The 24,463-nt window shown below is 33.4% G+C and overlaps 1 protein-coding gene across 2 annotated transcripts; it reads right to left on the bottom strand.

Moving 5' to 3' along the window:
* Nucleotides 1-433: 433 nt before the first annotated feature.
* Nucleotides 434-23,935, bottom strand: YL-1 (Vacuolar protein sorting-associated protein YL-1). 2 transcript variants are annotated; one of them, XM_076479476.1, is made up of 7 exons: nt 23,671-23,935; nt 13,979-14,111; nt 11,662-11,814; nt 6,669-6,753; nt 5,386-5,580; nt 2,750-2,884; nt 434-1,054 (listed from the first exon to the last, which is right to left on the bottom strand). In XM_076479476.1, the coding sequence occupies exons 2-7, from the start codon at nt 14,087-14,089 to the stop codon at nt 678-680; spliced, it is 1,056 nt and encodes a 351-aa protein (XP_076335591.1). In that variant the 5' UTR covers nt 14,090-14,111; nt 23,671-23,935; the 3' UTR covers nt 434-677. The 2 variants fall into 2 exon arrangements, with proteins under 2 accessions (XP_076335591.1, XP_076335592.1); XM_076479477.1 differs by having other exon boundaries at nt 23,438-23,933.
* Between the last annotated feature and the right edge of the window lie 528 nt (nt 23,936-24,463).

The following is a 24,463-nucleotide window of genomic DNA, read 5'->3' as shown; positions in this document are numbered from 1 at the left end:
AGTACGGGTATATCTTCTTGTTACTTTTAACATACGTTATACTCGTACGTAAAATCTGTATTAGACTGAATATCTGAGCAATATGTTACAGTTTCTAATTCACCTCTATGTTGTAAAAACAGGTTGCCTTTAAAATCAATAACTGAAATATCATATTGAATTATAAATTAGTTATTAAATTACACGATTTTGCTCTCTTTTTTATCCACATCTGGCTTACATAACGTGGAAATTAATTGTTCCAGATAATGTAAACGTATTAAAAATGTTTTTAAATGCAAATTTAAAATGAAAAAATCCACTTTGTGACATTAAGTTCCGATCTTCTTTATAGTAAAACAACGACACCAAATATATGTTCTTTATTAATGAAAATGACACGAGAGTGAGTAGAAGTTCAGTTAAGAAAATAATTCATCTCACTTCTTGAAACTTTCTTGTAAAATCAAGTTTTATTTCCAATAGAAAGAAGTCATTCTGCATGCTACCACAGTACAGACATCAAAAATATTAATGTCAGTGGTTTTGCTAATTTTTGTCTGCGATAAAATACATCATCACTTCTGCATTACTCCAATCAATATAGTATATAGGTCACTTAGTAGCTTTTTCAAAACTCTACAATGTCAAAAGTATGTACCACTGTATCACATCAATATGTTCAAAGTTCACCACTTTCATTCTTTACCAACAGTAGACCTAGCTGTTGGTTGTGGTGTCTGAGAGGGTTGCTTCGGAGGTGGTTTATTTTTCTTACGCCACTCTACCCAGGCTGCTACTTCTGGTTGCCGTAAGTCACCTTTTTGCTCTAGCTGTTGGTAATATGCCTCCCTAAGAAATTTGAAAGCTTGTAGGTTGGCATATGGAATGTGAGTGACAGGATCAAAATAACGAGCTGGTAAACGGGTAATTGGGCACACGTTACGTGTGACTGGTTTCGGTTTCTTGCACGGAAAATATTCTCTTAAAATACCTTCATCTGTGAAGGAGATGAAGTTCCTAGAACATCGAGATGATGAAAAGTTTCCTCTGCTGGAATTCTCTTGTTCACTAGGTATAAAAACATCAAAACAAAATTCTCAACTCAAAATAGTGATTGAAGTAAAATACAAGGTTTTGAATACATTTAAAAAACATAACAGATTTTACTGCTGTTATCTGATAATATTAAAAATATAAATCACAAAACACTTCACAAAAGTAACAATAGTTAAGTTTGAAATAACATCATTGTAATTACTTATTGCTAATGCTTGCTTTAACCAACTGGCTGCTCATTTGCCATATAGGGTCTGATTCAAATAGGAGAAAATGAGTGTGTTGTATACAGCATATGGTTTGCAAAAATTCCATGTGCATTTAGGAGCAGATGCATTCAAGGGTTAATGAAACAATATTTAAAAAACAAAATGAATGTTTGCATAAATTTTTAAATTAAGCCAATAAAGAGGAAGCCAATGATCCTCTAAGTTAATCATGAAACTCCCAGTCTCACCTTTAATATTACATTAATTTTACTTTTAACACATATTGGCTATAAAACTAAGCTAAGCTCTATGTATATTTTTAACAATTTTAAATTCAACCAAAAGCTTAATTTAATTAGATTCACAGCCTATAAGCATATTTGTTACATCAAAAGCAAGAAAATTACATAAAATGTCAGAGTAATAATAATAATAATAATAACACATTAAAAAAACCAAAACCAATCAATCTTAAAAACTACTTATCTTCTGAGAACTAAATTTTAAAATCAGATTCTAATTATTGGTATTTTGTAATCAACAGCTCCATAAATTTATTAATACAGTGATTCTCATATCATGGTACATACAAGATGGTAGTGAGTGCTGCCAGCCAGCTGCTTTCCCTTTATTCAATAGTTCAAAAAAACAGTTGATAGTAATAGCTGTCAACCACTTGTAACTGCCATTCATAGGTAAAATGCTATATCAGTTAACCTTACATGCACTAGTAAGGTTCAGTGTATACTCCACAACCTTTAACAGAGTATCATTCAACATGTTATTATACATTATATGTCAAAGTTATCAACCAATCATCTGACTCTTCACTGCCAATTTAAAGACATTCTGTGTTTCAGGAAATGCCAGAACAATAGAAAAGTAATCAATAATATAAAAATTTAATTTGAGGAATGCACTCTAGTTCTCAGTATAACTCAATATTGTTTACCCTAACTTCATCCAATTGCTTCAAAAGTGCACTAAAACAATAAAATTATATGAAATCACATACAAAACTGTTAGAAGCCTGAGGTTATTTATTTTAAAATAACTATAACTGTCTGTTACAAGTGACAGATTAGTTACCCTAACTTGACACAAGCTTACACTATTCAAAGCACAATAAAAATATATGAAAACAGATGTGAAACTATTTGGAGCCTGTAACACATTATTTACCCTAACTTTACTCAAGCTTACATGATTTAAAGCACAATAAAAATATACATATGGTTATATTGTGTTTAAAAGCACAGTCAAGCTGACTCTACTCATATACATACTGTTAACTAAACCATCTTACCATTGAAACAATAACTTTAGCAATATAACTATTACACTGAAATAAAATTTGTTGTAAAAAGCATTGGGCATTTTCTCCCTAAGGTAAAAAAAATATTTTTTAAGGATTACTCAATCACCTTAACTTTGGGAATGACTGAACAAAGATTTTAAACAAATATTATGTGTATAAAAGAAAAACTATAATCATTACCTAGATTCAGTGGTCACAACAGTAGGAAGTTCCTCAATTAGGGGCATGGAGACTGAATGATAGCGTATAACTGGACCCTTATAGGTATGTTTTATGAACTTTGTCTTCTTTCTTTCCAACTCCAAACGTTGATATGATTCTAGAAAACAACTATCTATTATAATGGATGTTTCATTTCTTGAAAGCCTGATTTGAAATCTTTATTACCTTAACTGAATAGTTGATGGGATAAAAACCATCAATTCTAAACATTTTAAAACTGAATTACATTTACAAAATCCAATTAAGAAATAAACTATACATCCAGTAATTTTTCTATTTGGATAAGTTTGTTAATTTTCACTAGTTAAGCAAGGTAGAGATATTTAGATTATCCAATCAAACTTGCACTTCAGTAACCAAAATGAACTTATTATGAAGAGATATGGGAAGAATTTAGGAAATCATTGGTATGTATACAGGGCATACATATTCCCTGTAGAAAAACAAGGGCAACGAAGCAGAATAAGCCATTGTGCTTCAAGAGATCATATTATGAATAAACATAATAAATTCAAGAAATTTAAACTTATTGGAAATAATGAGGACTTGAAGGACTATAGGAAATCAAGAGAGCTAATTAAAAATGTAGTTAAGAGGACAAACACTGTACATGGAAGAGAGTTGGCTGGGAGAGTTAAACAAGAAGGAATTCTATAGGTTTATGATGGGTGAGTAAAATGTCAAGATGGGGATTGGGCCTCTTAAAAATGATGCTGGGGAGCTGATCCTGGAAGATGATGAGATGGTAAACTTATTAAATTATGTGTTCTCTTTGGTTTTTATGAAAGAAAATACAAGTATTATACCTCAACCAGAGCATTTAATATATGGGGAAAATATTTGTGTAAAACATATCATTTTATGTTTTGAAATTGTAAGAGAAAAGTTGAAAAACCTAAAAACTGAAAAGTCAACTGGAACCAGGCAACTTTTATCCTAGAGTTTTAAAGGAACTGCTACTTAATATTTTTTTTTTATAAGTCATTTAGTAATGGAAGAGTATTAGAAGATTGGAAGTTAGCTGATGTTAGTCCAATATTTAAAGGAGGTGAAAAACATTGGCCACATAGTTATAGGTCACTTAGTCTTACATGAGTTGTTTAGAAAGGTTTTGGAAAGTGTGGTTAAAGATACATTGTAGAGTCACTTAAAGCAGCTTAATATAGTGTTAAATAGCCAGCAGGAAAAGTCTTGTTTAACAAATCTTCTGATACCCTTTGATGATGTTACTGCAAGAGTTGATGAAGGAAATAATGTGGATTTGATTTACCCTGATTTTCAGAAAGTGTTTGATAAGGTGCCTTACAAAACACTTGTTACAAAAATTAAATCTGTAGGTGTGAGGGAAACGTTATTAAACTGAATAGAAAATTAGCTGGAGAGTAGCAATAAATCTAACTTAATTACAGTAACAAACAATGGGACTCGGGAGGGTCTGTATGTTAATGATATTGACTCTGGAATTACTAACAAAATTTAGAAACTTGCTGATAACATTAAGACTTTTTTTTTTTTTTTTTTTGGGGGGGGTCTGTAATAAAGATATTGCACACTTACTGGGAGAGTTAGATCACTTGATACATTGAACCAATACCTAGCAGATGATGTTTAACTATCCAAAACATAAAATGATGCATATTGGTTTGTGCAATTCAAATGGAAGAACATTAAATACTGTGGTTGAAAAAAGATTTTGGTGTTGTGATTGAAAATTCGTTTAAGTCATCTAAACAAGACTAATAAGATTTTGGGTAGCATCTATAGAAACACTGAATACAAAACAAGGGATATTCTTGTTTCACTGTATAGATCACTTGTAAGGCCTCATTTAGAGGTACTGTGTACAGTTTTGGGCTTCCTTCCTCAAGAAACGTTGAATTGTTGAAAAGGTTCAATGAAGAGCTATTAGGGTAATACTTTGGATGATGGGATTGTCCTATGAGGAAAAATCAAAATCTCTGAAACTGTTTTCCCTGAAGATGAGAAGAGTTAAAGGGGATTTGAATGAGGTGTTTATATTAATGGTATTGATAATATAGATCTATCAAACATTTTTTTGTGTGTAGCAGTAAAAACAAAGGAAAAAGGGGCCACCATAAATTTAAATTTTGGCAGTGAAGGAGTCATCTGCAGTTTAAACAGTATTACTTTTCAAGCAGGGTGGTTGGTTTTTGGAATGAGCTGCCTCCAATGATGGGGAGGTAGAAAATTTAACCAAGTTCATGAAAAAAACTGGATGAATACATAGGCAGTAAGGGGTCATTATAGTTGGGAGCTGGAAGGGACATCCTTGATGGTCTAACAAGTTCTTCTTTGTCCCTTTAAATTTTGTTTTACCAATTTATGAAATTTCATAAGTAAAAAATTAATTTCATACTTTGGGTCATAATACCAGATACATTCATTAATCTCAAGAAAACTTTTATCACAGAATAGTCTTGGTGTAAATTTATATTAGCTTAAAAGTTCCTTGTTTTTTACTCTTTATACTTGTGGGTAAAACACATATCAAAAGAAAACATGTGGAAGGTCTGATGCAGTAACTCTGAAAAGATAAAAAAATTCTGGGGTTCCATGATATGGAGTTTTCTGTTTTACCTAAGGATTTGAGATTTTGTTCTTCTGTTATTTTGGCTTCTGCAAGAAGTTCCTCCTGTGTCATGTTGTACTGCATTTCTGTACCTCTGCTGAGCCGATGTTCTCGCTTCCTCTTAACTTGTTCTTCTTCCTTTTCTCGCCGATGCTTTGCGGCTTCCATTTTTTGTCGTGTTGACTGTCGTACACTTTTGCGTTCTGACACACAGAAATCCAAGATTCTTATCCTTTTTTCAAATAGTTACTCAAAATCCAATTTATTACCTATGGAAACTAGTTCGATTGTTTCCTTTCTGACTTACTCATCATATGATTAAAAAGCAAATATGACTTGCAATGCCTCACCTACTTGAAACACAACATAAGTATTCATCAAAATTGTAAAACAACTTATTTTTAGATATCTATACAACATATTCTATACACCAACAAAATAAATGTTTTTTTTAAATCTATACAGAAAGGAGGAAAATATTTGATATTTTGAATCACCTCCAACAACTAGTAATATACTGGATAAAGAAAACAAAAGCCCAGTGTTATGATATCAGTAAGTATACAGATATAATTGTTAAACAGCGTAAAATGATTCAATACAAACATATATAAAAATTAATACTACTGTCATATAGTTCTGCCTTCCAAACGACTGCATGTACACTGAAAATACTGTAGTACAGTTTTACCTTGCGAGTTACTTTATACACATTGCAAGTATTGTCACATAGTTTTCTCTTATAAGTTACGTTGTATACATTAGAAATATTACTGTATAGTTTCACCTACTGAGTGACTGTGTGTACAGTACAATTATTGTCATATAGTACTGCTGTATAATGCATTATACTCCTTCATCTCAAAGCTAATTTTATCACATCTTTAATAAATTATTAAAGAAAAATGTTTGTGAATTAGTTACACAATTATTGGACAAATCAACTGGATTGGACAATTTAAAAAAGCCAATCACAGATTACTGTTTTGTTTTGGACCAATGACAGAACTTGCTAATGATTTATATTCAAATATAATTAAACATACAGACATAGAAATAAAATTACACTGATCTTACCAAACTCACCACAAGCAAAACAAGTTTGTGGTTACAGTGTACAAAAACAAATCATACAAGCAAAAAATATTTCATAAAAAAAGATAAATTAGAAGTGGCTCCCTATTACATTTTAGCAGTAAATCATTTTTTTCATGATTGGAAAGACTGGTTTAACTAATACAGCAAAAAACATTTTTTGCTATGTACCTAAATGGTTTCATATACTACATACCTATATTTGGATCATTCTTGGAAATCTTTTCTGCTGCAGTGGATTTACTTTCTCTCTTTACTTTGTAACCAGTTTTCTTTGGTTCCTATTCAGGGAAAAAACACATAAGATATCAAATAAATCCCTCATGCATTTTCATGGGTATGAAGTGGTGATTTTGTTTTTATGTGGAATCTTGATTCTTGTCTTTAGTCTAAACTTCACTGTACATTAACTCCTACAGGACATTGTGTGCCACCACCAGTGGTACACAGCACCCATAAGATACAACTGGACCTCATACCTGAAAAGTCCTACCTTAGATTATTTTACATGGACAGCTATAATAAAGCCATGCTTTCCATCATGTACCACTAGTGGAGATCAGATGACATGCTGAAAGGAAAACTGAAATAAAACAAATGCACATGATTTAATCACTTTCTATTTTAAAATTACTCATAAAGATTGGCATTAAATATTTCATTTTAAGTAATTAAAGCAAATAACAAAAACTAATTGAGACATCTTTCATAAATAAAAAATGTTATGAAAACTAGTATAATAAGAGTAGAACTACTGTCATCCACAGTGGGAATTATTTTATCTGATGTCCCTTTTTTAAAAATAATAAAATTGTGAAATACTCATAATTCTTCTAAAAATAATAAAAAATTACATATGATCATTTGATTATTATTTTTTAAACCACAGCATGCACTACCAGTGACACATGACAAAGCTGAAATGGATAAAGACAGGACATCATGTACCACCAGTGGTGCACTCAAGAGAAAGCTGTCAATACAGCCATTCTGTCATGAAACATAACATAAAACCATAAAAGTAGCAGTATCTAAGATGGAGTTCACAATGAAGCTTTAAGTTCCAACAGCATAATTAGAGAAATCACTCAGGCCACGAACATGTTAAAAATGGCTTATGATGAGACCCAACTGGTTTAATAATGTTGGATGAACAAATCAGAAATTCTTAAAAAAAAGCTGTTGTCTTTAACTTTATATATTTTTAAAATGAGAAATATCAGATAAAAAACTTGAACAAGTTATGCATACACATACAGATTGTACATCCCACTACTTTGAGAATGAACTATTATAGCTATATAAAGAATAATTATTCTTTAGGATACAGTGCTTAATTTCACCTGTCATTTTGTTTGATATTCACCTTTTTGTAAACAGTATGTTTTAACTAGGTTATCACTGGATATATCACCACAGTATTTCATCAATGTACTTACACATTTCAAACTAAATATACTGACTAAGATAAGACAAAAAGAAAAAGCAGCAAAGACTTTGAAAAGAAATACTAGTAACCTGCCTATGAACTACCATAATTTTAATTTTGATAAATAAAATTTCTTTATACCTAGACTAAGTTTTGTAAATCCATTAATACAATAACTACAATTTTAATTCAAATATACACATGAAAAGACGATAAGTTTTGTCCAGTATTAAGATTTTTTGCCTTGAGATCAACACAGTTAAGTTAGTATATACCAGTTATACAACATTATGTAGTTTCTGGCCTTTTTATATGAAAAACATCTTCATACTATGTTTTTGTATAAGAATATATTGAAATAGATACAAAGAAATATTGTGACACATGTTGTCTAACACATTACCACTGTAGCTAATTTGCACATTGAAATATTGTGGTATTTTGTTATTATCAATGCTTCAAGAAGCAAGAAATACATGCCAAAAAATGGTACATGTAGCACATTATGATAAAATATTGTGCAATAATTAACTAATGCATTAACAATGACTATATTTGTAGATTTGATATAAAGCTTTTATGAGTGGTGGTAAAAATCAAACTCCAATGCCTGTTAGTTTCAATATTATAAAAATAAAGAAATACAAAAGAAACATCTATGTTCCTTATAAATTCTACAAATGTGACTGAACCCTCCTAAAAATAGGTCCATACTTTGATGGTATATGAAGAATTAGTCTGAACTGAGGGAAACTCTGAAAAGTTCAATATTAAATTACAGCACAAGAGAGTATGACCTAAGTAAAACATATGCTACATCATTTAATAAAAATCAAATCTCTTGTCCACTTTATTTTAGTACCCACTACAGATGCATTAATAATCTACAGTTAACTGTGAAGTCTATAGCATCAATAGATCTGAAGTTATGAATTAAAAATCACTACTAAAATGTCTATGTCAGATTTTAAAGAACACTTAAAAATTTGGTGATATTTGTCACTTTAATTTTTGTCTAGTTGAAAAAGGTAACACACCATTTAATGTGTAAACCTTACAACCTCAGTATGTTTCTGGATCTCAGTAAGCTCCTGAAGAATAAGTTTCATCCTCCTTATCTTTCTTAGACTCCTCAAATCCATCTTTGGTCTTTCTTATTATCTCTCACTGTTTTACTCTTTTCACTGAAACTTTTGTTTTGTGCTTCATAACCTCTTATCTTCCACATTACCAAAAGATTTATTGGTAAAACTTCCATTAATGATGTTTAGCAACTCCTATACTTTCTTCCTTGGCTGCATTTCATTATCAAAAGTATGTGTGTGTGTTTTCTAATAGCAAAGCCACATCAAGCTATCTGCTGATTCCACTGAGGGGAATCAAACCCCTGATTTTAACATTGTAAATCCATAGACTTATTGCTTTACCAACAGGGGACCATTGTTGAAAGTACTGACATCAACTGTAGCAGATCATTATCTACATTTTGCATCAACAAAGGTGTCCTTGGGACAAAATTTCATCTTACATGGTTTAAGGATTTGTTAGCATTCTGAGCGATGCAGTATAAAGATTTTGTTAAGAGCTCATCACTAGATGACCTTTCACATAAACTTGATAACATTCACTACAATCTGTGGCATGAAACGTTTATGTGAACATTCTTAGCTGGTGGCCTTAGTTTTTTTTCAAATTTACATCAAGAATCTTCACCAGTAGAGCACAAATGGTGCTGAGGTTTGATATTTTATGGTATCAAGCTGCCCAAATTGTATTCTGCCTTCCTTCCAGATCACCTTTGTGTGAGCTTATATGTTTCCTGTACCAGTTTCAGAGACTCAATAACCTTATCAGTGAGCCTTCCAATGCCATCATTGACTAATCTTATTTACATTTTTTCTTTTCTTAAGATTTTGCAAAGCTCTTTCAAGACTTTTCTGAACATATCATACACACTCATTTTTCTCTACAATTCTATTTTCATACAGTCTTGACTCCTTCATTGTATGGAAGAATCCATTGTTGTTGTCACTCATATACATTATGTATCTGAAGCCTCTTTCATTTTCAAGTATTTAAAATATCCTACTGGTTCCATTAAAGCTGTGGAACCATCATAATTTGCTAAGCAAACTCTATAATCTTCTTCTTTCTCCTTTGTTCTTCTCTTGACTGAAGAGCAGGAATGACAGTACATGCTTAGTGGTTTATAGTCTATGATTATCCCAGATTCACTTGAAAGAATAATAATAACACCATGTAAGGAAGAGCACTCATGTTTCTGCCAGATACCACCACACATCACAGGTGCTTCAATAATTTTGCCATCTTTTTGTTCTTCTTCAACAACTTTTTCAGTGGCACTCAAAAAAGATGTGGAATGCTTGTTCCAATACTTCTCTGCATTAATTGCTTGTTAGTAGCATATGAGTTCTTTCTCATTTTTCTACTTATATGATAAGCTTTTTCATTATGCCAGTTTATTCCTCTGCAAATTTTAGAGTAGCAGCAAGCCTACTTCTATTGGTAACTTTTAAACACAACTTTTGCCCACATGAACAGTGACAAAATTTATTCATTACTTCTAACAGAATGCCCATATCAACAAACTACCACTTTGCAAAATATCTTGTGGAATCTCTTCTTTTCTTTGATGGAGTTTCTTCAGAAGTATACAAATGTCCAAATTTTTGCTTAGAAGCATTTTGCCCCATGGAATCTTGCTTATAAGTTGAAGTCACAGAGTTGGTATCTGCACTTTGCATAGCAACAACTTGTGGCAACTCAAGTGGTTCACTTGTACTGTTATTAAGCATACCAGTCTTCTCTTCACTCAACTGTTTGTTTCTGGTTAATCTGTTACCACGAAACTTTATCATCTTTGATATGGGAGGTCCATACTTCCTATTCAACCTCAAACATGTAGGATTTACCATAGAAGTAAACACTTTTGATGGTTAGTTAAAGGCATTAGTAAAAGTACTTTCTTTGTTCAACACATGTAGTTTGACCTTTGTGACTGATTTATCAATGGAAGGTTATTTGCACAGTCCATTACTTCAAAGGGATAACACAATTTGATAAGCAGGAGGAATTACAGAAAAACTGAAAAAAAGTTTTTGAAAACAAGGAGAAAAACAAATTTGGACCACAATGCCATATAGAAATGCAAGTAAAGGCATTTAAATGGAAAAACATTATATTTTTAATATATACTTACCAAGGTGTTTTTCAGTTTAGCTAAAACTTTTTGCTTGGGACATTCCAAGTAGAGAGCTTAAGTAATATATATATATATAAAATGAATTGTGATATTTTTGCCACTGGAAGAGTAAATGTAGCTTTAATATAAACTTTCTAATATAAGTTTTCAGCTGACATCTGAAAGTGTTTTGCATGTTGTGTATCTTTTAGTTACTTCAGCTTAAATTAGGTACTATAATTAACAGCAATTAAACAAACAATAATGAACTGTAACCTGATCAAATGCCTGTAGACTTTGAGCTCTTTAACAGTACACATCAGAAAAAAATAACTTAAAGCTTTGTTAAAGTTTCCTAAAAAATTAAATGTCACAACAAAAGAAAAAAGCCACACAAAGTAAGTCAATATAATTATAGATTCAGAATTTCAGCTGCAGTTTCACTTATAAATATGTAAAAAAGTCATAGAAAATATTTTATTATTATTTTTTTTGTCATTGAAAATTTTTAACTTTATAAACCTGCCAGATAATAGAAGTTTCTGTTAGCTTAGTCACCTTGTATGCTCTGGTGGCAATTTTTTTTTTTCTTTTGCCTTCCTCCTCACCTTCCTGGTCAGATACCATTTCATCATTTTCATCAATAGAAAAATCTGAATCCACTTCATCACTTTCATCAATTTCAGACTGATAGTCTACATCACCTTCTTCCTGAAGACAATAAATCACATAATTCCTTTTTATTTTTTTCATATAACTGATGGTCAGTTTAAATGTCATGTTAAAATAAAATATTTTATTGCATACTTTCAACTTGTAATTACCACAAGCTGCTCTAAAGAAGTCAATTTGAATTACTCATCTCTACTTAGTTGTAACAACATAATTCTCTCATGTTACAATAAATTTCCCTAATATGTCATCACTTGAAGTTAAGTTTCATATGAAAGATACTGATAACAATAGTTTTCATAAGAATAACACTGTCACTAGCTCTCAAAAATAACATTCTCAGAATTATATTATTATTAGTTGTTTGAAGGTAATGTCAGTTTTATTTTATTACTCCTGCTATGAAACAGTTATCTGAGGTAAGACAGACAAATGCAAATAAACAAATCAGTAACAGCTCATGGAATGTTCTCGTGATTTATTCACTTCCCAAGCTGTATTCAAATGAAGATAATGTAACAAGAAAAAAGTGAAGCCACAACTTGGAGATACTATTTACCCTTTCATTATGGATTGGGTGAAATCCACCCACCTTGTAACCACAAAGGTATCCATGAGTAAATATACTATGCTTTTTGACAGTGTATCCATATATTTACCATATTTTGCAGATTATTAGTAAATATTACAAGGTTTTCATAAAAAACAAAAACAAATGTGTATTTAAATTAAGTAGCAAGATATTTAAATTAAAGATTTTGTCATAATTTTTTTCAGAATGTTGTCAAGGCAACATGCTGAATAATTTTCATGTTACTATTAAAAATACTTTTATGCACGAGAAAATGTTCAAATTTCACATGTGAAACTTTAATAACCTCCAGATAATTATTAAATGTCTTTTTTTAAAACAAATCTTTCTATTTTATCTGTTATTTTCACTATCAGTTTCGAACTTTTGTATGTATTCAATAAATCTTACCAATCTTATAACCACCATTAAAAATTAGTAAACAAATATAAATTGTTTTTTTCTTTCTAGAATGATTACAAATTATAACTCAAAAACACAGATGTTTAATCAAAATAATTTAAATGGCATAACATTATACATTTATTTACATACTTGTTATTTTTATTGTATTGACTTTAAGTTATTGCTGGCCAAGATAGAAGTTATAATAGCATAGCACATGTGCACTCATGTTATTGTATCGGAGAATACAAAATTAACCTTCAGTCTTCACAAAGTAACCTGTCTTGGTTGTATTTAAGTGGACTAATATATAGTAAAATACAAATCACATTTCAGTTATTATACATTATATATGTATATACATTATTGCTATTTACAAACAAGATTTTAAACCTATTTTTTTTTAAATACAGAACAATAAAAAAGAAGTAAAGTAAGCAATTTTCTTTTCTAGTTATGACTTTTGTACTCGGTTGCTGCTTGTCACAGGCTGCTAAGCCTTAAGAAATATCACACCTTAAGAATATGAAACGAAATAAGTTACTATCCTTATACCATAGAAATCCATTATAATTTCTCTAGTTTAGTAATGGAGCTATAAATGGGTTAAAAAAAAGAAAGAAAACAATTTCAAACAGGCTAAAAGGCTCAACTTACCAGCACAAAGGTTTGTCTTGAAAGGAAAAAAACAATGTTATTATATTTGAAAATTGCTGAGAAATCCACTTGCAAAACATCCTGAGCTTTCAACTGGTTACTAATGTCGTATATAAAATTGTGTATATACAAGAGACCATTTCAAAATACCAAAGAAGGTGAGTGGGGGGCAGGCACTGTGTTTGATTCAGTACATTAGTAATATCACACAGAAAAGATAGGTTTTTCTTTTACATTCTAGCTTTTAAATACTGATAATTTGAGTTCCTAATTCTTACAAAACTACAGACTTTGTATGTATTTTGACATCACAAACATCTAATTTAAACCAGTGCTGCATTTAATATACCATGAGAATGCAAGAATCAATGTTTGTTTAAATATTTACATTTTAATTAAGAAATTAAATAATGTATAATATGAAAATCTGAATTATAATCTACAGTTTGATACTAAACTTAATGACAAATTCATATAACAGTAGTTGAATAAAGTTCTCAATGAAAGCAACAAACATGAGGACATGGTCTTTTTTGAACTGTAACCCATCTAATAAGGTTGAGAACTTACTTCTTCAAAACCTCCATAGGTAGTGTGGTAGAAGTCATCCTTTTCTTCTTCATTTAAGATACGAGACATACGGTTCCCAGCATTGGCACGTTTTTCTCTCGTAGCAGCCATGTTGATTTATTTGAAATGTTAACTGGAATACATTGTAAATAGGGTACTTTTATATTTAAATGCATTATCAGCATAGCATGTTGAACTAAGTTATATAATAGAAGGTAAACATCTGACCTTATGTGGAATGATTTGCATAAAGAAATAATTAACTCTCGTAACTTTCAGTGAATATCTATTTGCTTAACTACTAGCAACAAAGCACTGCACTGATGGCTTGTGCAACTCATATAACATTAAAACAAGATTCTTTTCTTCAATCATGCTGCAGAATGCATTCCCATCTGCAACAAATGTGCAATTCCAATTATGAACTTGACGATGACCGAAGAAGGTCGAAACGTTGTTCGCTCTTCTATGTAAAGTGTTTTATCAGCCCAAATGAGCCGTTTTTGCATATAAATTCCAATTATGATAATCCACATACAATATCGTGCACTTACAATAATTACTAGTTTTTTAATAATTTTAAGCCTATGGAGAAAGAAGGGGAGGGACTTTAAGAACAAAGCTTGTTTCTGTTTGAGTTACAGGTAAACTAATTTAAAATTGTTATGGACTTGAATAAACTGTTTATGGGGAGTTGTTGCAATGGTGGAAAGATAGGGTTGGAAATATAATCCTGAGTACTTGAATTGTAAGATAATCTATGAATGTGAAGGGTTACATTATTGTGAACTTGTTTCTTTGCCGGGTGACTTTGATAGATCAAATATACTTCTGTTATCCTTTTTTTTTATGTTACTAATACTTAAATGACCTTTAGGCATACATGCATATAGTTACAACTTAAAACAACAAAATAAATTTTAAAAATTAACAATTGTCTTCATCAGAACAAAAACATTTAATTTTGTTCAACCTTTGCAAAATAAAAACATAACTGCATAGTTCATTTATGTTTTCAGTTTTTTTTTTTTTACTAAAAAAATTACTTTTAACAAGAGTTCAACTGATACATTCACTGATCCTAATGAGAAACAGTTTAAAATATTATTTACAGAGGGTTGTGAATAGTTTAAATAATCTAACATCACTTCAAAATGTTACAACATTTACTACAATGTTCACACTGCTTTAAATGTTGTTACTACAACTTAACAATAAAATAGGGATCAAAATATCCCATTCCCAAGTAATTCAACTTTGCTTTTTAGTTGGCTTTCCTGATCAGGAATGCATGGTACATCTGTACTCCTTTAGTTGTGACCAAAGATAGTTAACATTTTCCTAAATTGAAAATATTTCCAATAATACTTACCTTCACTACCCCTTACACTTATTATTCAACCACCAGGGGTTCTTCTTTGCCCATATAAACATTAGTCTGATTTTTTCTTGCTTGCTCCTATATCTTATAACCCACTCAATTGGCCTTGGTCATACCTGTCTTGTGATACTTTCTACCTATCAATACACTCTCTAACCTGATACTGTATATAAGCACATTCAGATAATTTTATTTTTTTGAGACTGATACTATCTCGGTCTCTAACCACCAACTCTTAGTGGGAAAAAAAGGGCAGGACAGTGTCAGAAGAGCTAAGTACTGTTGGAAATACATTTTTAATTTGAGAAAATGTTAACTTCCAAAACATATTTACCTCCACTCCTACTTATAGTTAGAATCTTATACTGAAAAGGTAGAAGGGCTAGTGAGGGGAATATCTAAATAGAATGCATCTGTAGTGTTCATCAGTGTATCAAGAATAGAGTGGAGCCACACTATATCCAGAACAGGTATACTCTTCACTCTGAACAAAGCTAATCAAGAGAAATCATCACTACAGACCAGCCCCAAGCAGGTAGCCAAGGTTCCACTACTCAGAGTTGGAATTAAAGTATTGGTACCTATATCCTATACTAGAGGCTAGGGCAATTATACTACAATATTATATATTGAATTACATATTGATTGGATCCCAACCTGTAGCCATACAGCAATACATTCCAAACCACCAAGATCACAATGAGATATTAAGCAATACCTAAGAGAACAAACCTCTTCTATATGAAGAAGCCCAAAATGCAAATCAAGCGTGGAATGACAGGATTGTGCATGCCTTACTCAACCAAAGGAACAGAACTCATTCAGTCTGGAATTATAAACATTCATCTTCTCTCCCCAAATAAGCAGATAAGAAGCCTTCCATTTGCCCCTGGAATTATGAGGAGAACAATGTGAAGACTATTCTGAACAAAGGACAAGGATGGATTACTCTGTACTCAAACCTATAAAGAAATAGTGGACCTTCTTTCATAATGAAAAATATACTGAACTGATACTGATCAAAAAGAACAGCCATGCACACCCTAACTGGATAGCTAAGCATCAGACCTAAACTGGTGTTATGAGTAGGCTCCCACTCAGACTGGTGTCACTGGTACAAACAAACAAACATCTAGGAAACTGGATAGGAGGACCTCCAAGTTCACCCTCTTCTCTTAGAGTAGAGGAAATTCATTCAAATATTCTACAGAAAAAGTGTCTGTACACTACCCCAGTGACTAGAAACTGTCTGTGATAAGGATGTCCCAGCTCCACTAGTAGAATTAGAGAGGTAATGCATATTTGAAAATCTTGAGGAACAGTTCTCTGGAAACAGTGCAGTAGCTGAACCAACTTCCTTAAATTTTTAAAAGCAAATTGATGATTACCAGGGATGGGTAAGATCCTTTTTAGCTTTACTCATTATAGTCCACGAGTGACAGTACAGTATATGGTAATACCACCTGATGAGTTAATAGGTGGCCTTATGGAACACTACATTTCTACAGAGCCTGTTGCAACTGGTAGCAATTATAGTGAAACAGGGGTTGCTAGAGTAGAATTGGTTTCATAAAAGCACACATCTAAGCAACACTTGCCACAGGGTGAGATTTTGTGAAACCAAGGTAAAGGACCCTGAAAGGTAGAAATAAAAATACTCACCCCTCTGGATAATCTAGCAGAAATAGGTACAATAGCTACAGGGGTTAAGCAAAAACCTTTAGATGAAGAGACTATCAGATAAGGCAAATAATGCGAGATAAAGGTATTGTTGACAAACCGACGTCCAATGGGCAATTCAATCTGGCTAATAAAGACATTATAAAAGAGAACTCTGATTCAAAGAAAGGTCATATCTGGAGATACATACATTAAAGGCAATTGCAAATGATTAAGGTACATATGGGATTCATATGACTTCATGTACAAACTCTGGACTGAAGAAGTGTGTAAGGCCTCTGTGCAGAGCCAAAGCCCCTAATAGCGAACAGGGTTCAACATTTTCAAGGCCGAGGTCCTGGCAGAGCCATAGACCAGAGACCTATAGTCCAGTATTGATTGAATAATGCCACAACAGATTTTTAGTATGGAATATCGATCCACCCCAAGAGATGGAAGAGAGGAGATGGAGGATGTTTAGTGCCCTTGTACACTTGGCATGTAGCAATTTGATGTGTGGAATAAAGGTCAGCTTATGGTCAAAGATAAGCCCCAAAATCTTTGCCTCAGGGACCATGGGAAGCATAACTTCACCAATACAGAGTTCAAAATAAGGGTGAATACTCCATTGATGTCAAAAGTGCATGCAAACAGTTTTGGAGAGAGAAAAGTTAAAACCATTTGCTGTGGTTCACATCAGCAAATGATTAAGGACAGCCTGTAGCTGCCGCTCAATATACCTCATGTTTGACGACTGACACAAAATGTGGAAGTCGACAAAGAGACTATTTGTAACTGTAGGAGGTAGTTGTCCATTGATGGCATTAATCTTTATAATGAAAAGTCTGACACTTAAGACACAGCCCTGAGGGTCTCAAAGTTCCTGTGGGAAAAAATGGGAAAGTGTTGAACCCACATGGACCTGGAATTGCCAGTTTATCAAAAAATGTTTAATGGAAACTGATAAATTGTCAAGCAACCCATACTAGTGGAAGTCTTGCAAGATGCCATATCTCCATGTTGTATCATAAGCTTTCTCAAGATAAAAAATACAGAAACAAGATGTTGTTGCTCGAGAAAGGCTTTTCTGATTGATGTTTCAAGTCAAATCAGGTGGTCATTGGTGGAGCGCTGCCTTCGGAGCCCACACTGTGTGGGTAAGGGGAGGTTGTTTGATTCAAGGAACCAAACAAGATTAGCATTAATCATCCTCTCTAAGATCTTACAAAGACAGCTCATCAAAGCAATTAGGTGATAGTTGGAAGGTATCTTGGGATTCTTCCCAGGTTTAGGAAAAGAAAGTACAATAGCATGATGCCAAGCATCAGGAAAAACATTCTCCTACAAGATCTGGTAAAAAAGAACCAGAAGAATATCAAGAGAGGCAGGAGAGAGATGGTGCAACATCTTGTAATGAGCATCATCAGGTCTGACTGATGTACTGCCAGACCAATGAAGAGTAAGTTTAAGTTCCACCAGTGGCAATTATAGTCACAGAGATGATCATCCCAAAAGGAAAGAGGTGATTGTTCTGCCCCTGCTTTGATGGCTAAGAAGATGGGGAATGAAGCAGAAGTGCTAGATGTATGAAAAAAGCTTTTGCCGAGGGTACTGATAATGTTCTGGGCACCAGCAACTTCCTAACCATCAGAGAATAAGATCGAAAGGGGAGCAGAAGTATACTAGCCACTAACCTTTAAAATTTTGTCTCATATGACTTTCATGTCTGACCTGCTGAGCACCTGCATGGGCCCGACGAAATGCAATGAGGTTTAAAAATGTGGAATACCTACAAAAGGTATCCCAAGCCCATTTTTGAGCTTTTCTTGTCATGCAGCAGGCAGAATTCCACCAAAAACGAAAATACTGTGGGAAATGTGTTGAGGGTTTAGGAATACACTGAGCAGCTGCCTGAACAATACAGTCAGTTACTGCTGCCACACAGTTACCTATCAATGGCTTATACATGATGGCAGGATCAAGTTCTGAGAGAGTGGTGAAAGAAGGCCAGTTAGCCTGGTTCAACTTCCATCGAAGCATGTGGGTTGGATGGCAATGACCACAGCCAGTCTCTTTCAAAATGATAGGAAAATGATGACTGCCCCATGGAATACTGTTGACCCTCCAAGAAAAATAAATGAAAAGTGAATGAGAGCAGATAGAAAGATCTGTAACAGTAAAATACTGACTAGGCACATGAAAATAGGAATAAGAACCAGTGTTGAAGAGAGACAGATTGTTGTCCAAGAGCATATACTCTATAGCATGACCCCTCCCATCAATACTAGCACCATCCCAGAGTTGATTATGTCTATTAAAATCCCCCCATAGTAAAAAGGGGGAAGGTAACTACACAATGAGGGCATCAAGGTCTGACTGATTATAGACCTCTTCAGGAGTCAGGTAGAGAGAACAAATAGTGTGTGTTAGGATTTGACCCCTCAACCACCAGATTCTCTCTTCCCCTTCATGAATCGCCACACATGGCAAACATGTAGGTTAATGTTTAAATCCCAAGGAGGTAAACTGAAAGAACACAACCTTCTCTGGTAGGTCCCTTCACCACACATAGGAATCCACACTGAGAGGTGGTTTGAGGATGTAGAAAGAATGAGAAAGTGCATTATGGACAAACAGTTCAAGTCACTCAAACCAGTGATGCCAATAGGTTAGTAGCTATGAAAAATAAACATGCAGGTGAAAGGGATATATGGCACATAACAGTCAGGACACAAATAAGTGTAGAAAAAGAACATGTAATCTCAATCTACCTGCTGTAAAACTAGAATGATGCAAGGAATCAGAAGGGTATTGGAGACTCAAACATATGTAGTTACAATAACCAAAAAATGGTCTCTAAGGCCACTGTAAACATTGGTGATTGTGGAATATGCAAAGACCTCTATCCAAGAGCCCAGTTAAAATACAAATTGTGGCTGACACATTGAATGAGAAGGGCTTAATACAACATTGCTCATATGCATCACATTACCTTTGAGAAAGTGACTTTTGTACTAAGCAGAAAGTGACCCAGATACATGCCAAACTTACAAATTAAACTATGGGAACTATTAAATTATGGGAAAGACAATATAGCCTCTATGCCAGAAGCTCGAGTTTCTAGATAGCCAGGTGCACTACATATGGCACAGCTGCTTCCACAGAGACTGGAATGGATGGCAAAAGTAGAAATCCTAGTGTAGCTGCTAATCTGGCATGATCAACAGTATCAGACAATGGACTGGAACAAATCATATTTCATACTCTAGGTAATATAAAAAATGGACAGAAGATTAAGAGTGGTAATCCTGTCCTGATGAAAATCATCTATTGCCAAAGCCCAAAGAAGAAGTACTGAAGACCAAATTCCCAGTAGCTGGGTGATACAATGATGGCAATCCAATTGAACCTTGCAATGCAAAATCTACTATATCTGTCAGGAGAATCTGTTTGGATTGAGACAATGGACATGCTATAACAGGAATTACCTGCAGAATATGATAAGACTAACTTTGAGAAAAAAGGTTCAAAATTAAAAAATAAGGAACCATAATTCATATGCCTCCTTGATGAGAAGCATAAGACACCACCACAGAATAGTAAAACCTGATGATTTACCCTTTAAGAATCTCAAACCTCGAAACCTTGCCTGTTGAAGAACAAGAAGGATGGAAGCATTGTATATGGAATCTTTGTCATTCATGCATACTCTGGAATTCATGACTGTTAATTTAGGTACCACATCCCTGAAGCAATGCATTTGTGAAGAGAATGGAACTCTGGACAAGGTGGTAGTAGGGGAACTCAATTTTCAGTAGCTTCCCAACTCAAGATCACAGAAAACCTGACTAAGGAAACTGTGTAAACCAGGAAGCAGATGTGTACAATCCTTGGTTTCTTAAAGACCAATAAAAGGATTGTTTATGTTCTCATCCCAATGGAACAAGGGATTTTTAGTGATGCTCACACCGTCAGAAGAGAAAGAACCATCCACGCAATAATAGAAGGAGAGATGAGGAAGATTGTGGCATCCTACTCTATAGCATTAAGCAGGATGGGAGACAGTTGAGCTTGACTGAAAGATGAGGTGAAAAATAAAAATATTCAAAGTAATGAAATATTAAAATAGAGCAAGAATAGACATCTCAGTCTTGAACAAAAAGCCTGCCTGGGTTGTATCTGAAAGTAGAAGTAGAATGCAATGCTTTAACAATTGATGAGATGTGGCCAGCAGCAACCAGTTATTCAAGTAATGGTGTTTGCACAATACAACACAATAAAGGAGATGAGGAAACTTGTACAATTTTAAGCCTATACATAAAACAGTTGTGTCTGATCTTTATGCACCATTAACCCTGATAATGGTGATACTCCACCACTAATGCAAAGTGCAGATAGGAGACAACTACAAATTAAGTTGGATACCTACAGTCCCAATTTGAAAAACCTAATAAAAACAGATTGAGTAATGATTAACTTGTGAACCATGGAGAATCTAGGCATCGATATAGGTAAAGAAAAATCAATGACTAAACACTCATCTCCTGTGATCATAGGCTTAACACCTCGCAGAAATAAAAACTCTGAAGAAATAGCCTAACTCTATCACAACCCACAGACCAACCAGACTCAGATAACCATTGAACTAAGTCCTACATCCCAATAATCAAGAGACCCTACAGGTTGGATGAATAATAGTATGGATGACATGAAATTAATGACCAATTGTAAAACAAGGACCTCCAGTGTTTCTGGGCTGGTGGCTAAGATTATCAAATTTCCAGAAATTCTTGAAATCAAGCCTCCATAGTTCTTGAAGGTATACAATAATCACCAACACTGCTAGTGATATGACTAAACAGTGAAAACCTTAAATATAGACAGAATTTATACTGAGTACTAATGCATAGGGGCCAAACTATGACTTCCCCCATAGGAACTGATGAAATTCAAAATTTCAATAACAACCAGGAGAAAAATGAACCAACATGTATGTTAACAATAGATTCAGCTCATCCTCAGTGAAACTGGTGATTCTGAGTCTTCTAACAAAGTGAAGTGAAAGGAAACAAAACAGTAAAGTTGAATTGTAAGTACATAGACGTATTCTGTCCTATCAGGGAATACGGACCTATACAGGTGAGCTAAAAATTCCACCTCAGAACCCCAAAATTCAAGAACCAGATATTATTTGAAAGTTGAACAGTCACCAGTGGTCCATAGATGGTCTGAAAATTCAGAAAACTAAAGAGAAGGCACAGAAAAAGCAAATCTAAAGTCTCTTCAAAATGTTTAGAATTGCTCTCAAATGACAATAATCATACATGTGACTGTTCAGAACTCTGTTGTCCTAAGACAATGTAAAATGAGTAGAACTATGAGTATTATATATATATCACATATGATGGCTAAATACACTGGATTAGGTCGTGGAAGCCAACATACATAAATGACCTGTGATTCTGGTTTGTTTTGAATTTCATACAAAACTACAAGGGCTATCTGTGCTATCTGTTCCTAACTTAGCAGTGTAAGACTAGAGAGAAGGCAGCTAGTCATCACCACCCACTGCCAACTCTTGGGCTACTTTTTTTACCAATGAATAGTGGGATTGACCATAACATTATAATGCCCCAACAGCTGAAAGGGCGAGCATGTTTGGTGTGATGGGGATTCGAATCTACAACCCTCAGATTATGAGTCAAGTGCCTTAACCACCTGGCCATGCCAGGTCTGACCTAAGGTAATCACACTAAATGTATAGTCCATGAGATTGAATTGTTTTTCTATTAACAGTAATGAAACAATAAGCCTATTAAAAAAATACTAAAATTAAAAGTACATATCAATGTTTAAGTTATATTAATTAACAGAATATCACTAAAGCCTGAATATTAGATTATGCCAGGGTAATAGGCATAATAACATTTGAGAAAAATGGGACTTAGAGGTCAATCATGGTCATTCCATCCTCCAAATTAATTTAAAAAAAACACCACCAACTTAAAGCCAGCCCTTATCATTCATATATTTATCAAGTTTTCTCTTGATCACTCTCTTCGGATGTTGTAGCCAACCACCGTTAGTAAAATGAAACTGTCTTAGCTGAAGATGACTCCTACACTGCCAAAATTTATAATTTTGTCCCACAGTTCTACATTCTTGAACACCTCAATAACATCCCCCTACTCTTCTTTTTTTCAACATAAAACAATTTGAAAGATTTCAATCTCTCCTCATATGACAGCCCCTCCATCACACGCGTCATTGTGGTATTAGTAACCCTTTTCCAACAATTATTTTTTCCAACGTTGGTTGGAAGACTGAACACAATGTTCCAACCTGAAGTGGTTTTAACTAACTGACATTAACACTTAAATTATTGTTATAATTAATATATAATAATAGTTAATACTTACAATTACACTGTGATTAACAGCATAACTTGAATATACGTCGCTTCAGAATCGAGATCAGTTAAAACTAAATTGCACTCTATAGTCTGTCCGAACTCCTAGTCTAAAAAAACGTTTTCAGTTTTGCAGAATTTTATAATTACCGTTTTAACACCACTAGTTATCGTCAACCTTTCAAAATGCATTAGTTTTACATTAGTATGTTATGTCTTATAAAATATCAACATAATTCTTACTTTCCAATCCCAGCCTTTTCATAAGCCTAACACACAGAGATCGCTGGTGCAAACTTTTCATAAAGCGACTTATCTCGGTGTATTTAACTTATCGTACCAAAAAAAATAATAATATTTTTTCTTCAATGATAAAACAGAGGGCATTTTAGGGTTACAGCCCCAAATAAGTCTGAATAAGAATGGCAAAACTGTTTAAGGAATTACGAACAAAGCTGGTCAAGGACTCTCTGCTCTACCAGTCCTTAATTTAGACGTAGTAGATGAGAGGGCGCTATAGTGACTTCCAAAGATCTGTAGACTGTGAGTCGACTGCCTCAACCACCAAAACATACGATTTGATGAAATTGCTTTGTAAGAACAAAACATTTCCTCAGTGAGAACCTGCTAAGAGTTAGTTTATACAAAAGTTTTAAAAAAAGAGTAATTACTCTCTTTTGTATGTTTATGTGACTACTTCACAGAGTGTGGATAGATCTTCACGAAAATTGATATAGAGGTTCTTTAGGCTCTGAGGTACTTAATTTCAAGTTTTGCGGTTTTCACCATATTTTCACCCCCGTTGATAAATTTTCACCAAATTTGGCATGAAGTTTTATTGGGTCCATGCGAAGGTACCTGCAAATGTGTAGTTACATAGTTTAGGTTTTTCAGTGTAATGTTTTGTTGTCTTTCAAAATTTATAGCGCATACTGGAGGAATTTGTACATTTTGATAAAAGTTAAGAAACAAAGAATTTTACACTCAAGAAAGATATAAAAATATATATTTTTATTTAAACCAACGTTTTACCTTT

This window comes from Tachypleus tridentatus, chromosome 13 (assembly GCF_004210375.1).
Source record: "Tachypleus tridentatus isolate NWPU-2018 chromosome 13, ASM421037v1, whole genome shotgun sequence".
NCBI classification, from domain to species: domain Eukaryota; kingdom Metazoa; phylum Arthropoda; class Merostomata; order Xiphosura; family Limulidae; genus Tachypleus; species Tachypleus tridentatus.
Note: the sequence above shows the minus strand (reverse complement) of the source record. Positions and strands in the feature narration are given on the sequence as shown.

Excerpts from the sequence above, each read along its gene's own strand:
- YL-1 (XM_076479476.1), bottom strand. The coding sequence starts at position 14,089 with ATGGCTGCTACGAGAGAAAAACGTGCCAATGCTGGGAACCGTATGTCT. Across the intron at positions 6,754-11,661 it reads TTGCCACCAGAGCATACAAG|GAACCAAAGAAAACTGGTTA; the intron begins GTGACTAAGCTA and ends TTCCCTGAATAG. Across the intron at positions 2,885-5,385 it reads ACAAAATCTCAAATCCTTAG|AATCATATCAACGTTTGGAG; the intron begins GTAAAACAGAAA and ends GTTGTTTTCTAG.